Raw genomic sequence first — 3392 nt, 5'->3', positions numbered from 1 at the left:
CTACACCGATTTCTCCTCTTCGAACTTCTTCAGCAGCTCGGCGTTCTTCTTCTTCCAGCGCACCAGGGTCACATTGCCATGGTATATGTTCAGGAGAACAGCCTGATACTCGTGCACCTCCATGCAGAACGAGAAGAAGCGCTTTGCCAAGCAGTGGGACCACGTGGAGAGGGCGTACTTGGAGTCCGCCTCAACGGTCTCGGGTGTCTCGTTCGGGGTGTCAGACAGACGCTGCTTGTTGACGTTCTGAGACAAGTCCTCGAGACGGCTCGATATGGTCGATAGCTCCTTGTCGCAGGCCACCTTGTGCTCTTTCAGGTACAGCAGCATCATTGAGGCCCACTCCTCCGCCTCTTCCTCGACGATCTTGTTGCCGCGGGCTGCCGAATCAAGCAAAAGCTGCTGCGACACGTGGTGGACGCGCATTGACACCTGCTTCGCAATCGCCTCCTTCAGCTCATTCAACTCGGCCATGTACTCTCTGATAATCTCATCACGCGCCTCATCCGCCGACCGTTGCACTACGGAAATCTCATCCGACTTCTCCTTTTCCATACGGGCCATCAACTCCGCGCGCTCCTTCTGCGCCACAGTCAGCACGCCCGACGCGTCGGCCGACAAGCGGCGGTCCTTTATGCTCACCTTGGCCATTTTGCCGTTCTTGCCCGCTGACGCGTCATAGTAGAGACTGCCCTTCTGCGGCAGGTTGCGGCGAATGATGCCGATCGTTGCCTGCGACTCTGCAGCGAAGATGTGCAGGTCTGCCAGCAGCGCGTCGTACATCTTGCCGGACTCGAGAAAGTCAAACTGCAGCTTCTCCGCTTCGGCGCCAGTGCACGTGGTCACCTTCATATCTTTTACCTTGTTTGCAAAGTGCAGTGTGCTGATCGTCTCATCGAACGTCAGCTGCGTGGGCGAGCACTGTGCCAAGAGTAGCACGCGCGAGCTGGGGTGCGAAAAGGCCGGCTTGAGAAGTCGCGTCAGGTTTGAAACACGGTAGCTGACGAAGCCTCCCTCGTGCAGGCTGTGTACCACGTTCCCCAGTGCTGTTAAGCTGCTGTTGATGGATGTGGCCTCTGCCAGGCCATCGCCGGTCACACCACTGCGGGCAATGCGCTCGCTACCGGCGAGATCGGCAAGGATGATTTTGCTGGTGTAGATGGGCTCCTTCTGTCCGGGCAAGCGGAACACCGTACCCTGGAACGGCATTTCCCACTCCGGCAGCTGCGGATCCTGCGCTGCGGAAGCCAGGCTGCCGCCCCTCTTCGTGGCCGCCGCACCCTTCTTGTCTGACGACACAGCCTTCTTCATATCGTTGCCCTTCTTTGACTGATCGAGAATGTCCAGCGACGGCGCGGGGGCCGAATTCGCCTGCTGAAGGATATCAATGGAGAAGAGGCAGTGACTGCGGCTCGACTGCGAGTTGGAGTCCGTCGCACGGCTCATGCGGCGTGCGATGGCCAGCTGAATCTCGCTGAAAACCGCCTGCAGAGTGGTCATCTCCTTGATGATGAGAGACGGTAGATAAACATCCTCGCCGGTCATGACTGCCTTCAGCGCCGGCGGTGCCGAGTTAGGCTTGCCACCAAACAGGTCGCGGATGTTCTCGTTGTAAATCTCTATGCAGCTTAAACCCACTACCACGTGCCAGCCCTTCTTGGCTTGGCGAACTTTGTAGTCCATCAAGTCGCTCAGCACACGCAGGAACATGCCACTGTTCGTCGTGAGCAGGTCGTTTTCAAGCGGGTTCGGCTTCACATCGCCCAGCACGGTGAAGGTCTTGCCGGAGCCCGTCTGTCCGTAGGCCAAGAGGGTGACATTCACGCCGACGAGAGCGGCATCGACCATGTCCACTACGGCATCTTCATACACCTCGAGCTGCGTGCTCTCCTGATCGAAAACGTAGTCGAAGGAGAAGAGACTGCTCTTTGTCGGCTCGCCTGGCTTCGTCAGTTCTACCTTGAGACTGTTATCGCCGACGCGGTGCACGCCTTGCAGCTCAAACTTCTCCTGCTGGTGATTCGCAGAAGCGCCTTCACGCAGCATCGGCCGCACGCGCACCGATACTGTCACGCGCTGGTTTCCTAAGGTTGTCATTGTGAATCACGCCTGCTTCTTCTAGTGATGCGGATGCCCGCCCAAGTATCTGTATTCGTTGCGCTACGGTTTCGCTGTTCTTTTTGTTGCTGCTGCTGAAGAGACACGGAGACGTAAATGCAGATCGGATGCGAAATATATATATAGATAGATATCCGAAGATTGAAAATCGGGTCGCCCGAGCCGGCACACCGCAAACAAGAAGAAACGGCAAAATGCAGAGAGGCGAGAGCGAGAGCGAAGCTCGTGAAGGTGCACAGAGAGGCAATGACGATGAGAGAGAGGGTTGATGGGCTAAAGACGCTCCAACGAAAAAAAAAAGAAGGAGAACAAGCGAAAGAAAGGAAAGAGAGAAGGCGGAGATTTCCTCAGAAGCGGTCTTTTGTTTGATTAACTCGACCTTGTTGTTCTTGTGCGCTGTCCAAGTCTTTCTTCCTCTTCGAGTGCGCCTGTGCCACCGCCTCCGCTTCCTTGCAGATGTGTTGATGCGCGCCTGCCTTAGTCAGCACGTCGTTGATGGTCTAAGTGGTCGAGAAAAAGAGGCGATAAAGTGCTATGGAAAAACGACGATGAGAGTACGCACGAAGAGTACGCAAGCCAACAACAACAACGACGACACAGACACACACACACAGGGAAAGAGGAAGCAGTCAGTTCGTGGCGAATGAAGATGCCGGTCAGCAGAGCGAGAGGGGGAGTAGTAAGACAGGGGCAAGGCAAAGAAGTCGGAAAAAAAATGAAGGTGCGAAGACACTGTGTGCGTGTGCGTGTGCGTGTGCGTGTGGAGCGCGGAGGGATGTCATCGACACCATTAAGAGAAGGAAACGTGAAACGGTTAAGAAAAACAGAAGAGTGGGCAATCATAGGAGCAGCCGCTTTTGTGGGTGTGCTGGTCTTCGCCTTCTTCTCTCGCTGCTACCCAGTCGCACCGCAGCACATTCGTGCGCCACATCTCTGGACAGGTTCATGGCGGCTCGGGGTCAATGATGTGGGCGATAACGCGCCACACCGTTTTTCCTCCTCGGCACGCATACAAATGGCGGCATCACCACAGCACAGTCGCTCACTGATGCGGCTGCGCGCGCGTTTTCAGGTGGAAAGATGTTGTTGGAGGTGCGAGGAGGCGCAGCATTGTTGCCGCTGTTTCTGTTGTGACACCACCAAAGTACCGCATCACTGACGTAGAATTACATGGGCTCTGGTAGGCCGGTCACACCGAAGATCTTACAAAACAGAGCAAATGTTTTTCAACGTGTTCGTCTCTCTGTCACGCAACACGATTTCAGCACCACTCT

At 55.7% G+C, this 3392-nt stretch overlaps 1 protein-coding gene across 2 annotated transcripts; it reads right to left on the bottom strand.

Moving 5' to 3' along the window:
• LDBPK_242300 lies at positions 1-2097 on the bottom strand (the record flags this gene model as incomplete). 2 transcript variants are annotated; one of them, XM_024473490.1, is made up of 1 exon in its annotated part: positions 1-2097. In XM_024473490.1, the coding sequence occupies one exon, from the start codon at positions 2095-2097 to the stop codon at positions 1-3; it is 2097 nt and encodes a 698-aa protein (XP_024329259.1). Both variants share the same exon structure in this region, with proteins under 2 accessions (XP_024329259.1, XP_003864790.1).
• Positions 2098-3392: the final 1295 nt, after the last annotated feature.

The sequence above is a fragment of the Leishmania donovani genome, chromosome 35 (genome assembly GCF_000227135.1).
Source record: "Leishmania donovani BPK282A1 complete genome, chromosome 35".
NCBI classification, from domain to species: domain Eukaryota; phylum Euglenozoa; class Kinetoplastea; order Trypanosomatida; family Trypanosomatidae; genus Leishmania; species Leishmania donovani.
Note: the sequence above shows the minus strand (reverse complement) of the source record. Positions and strands in the feature narration are given on the sequence as shown.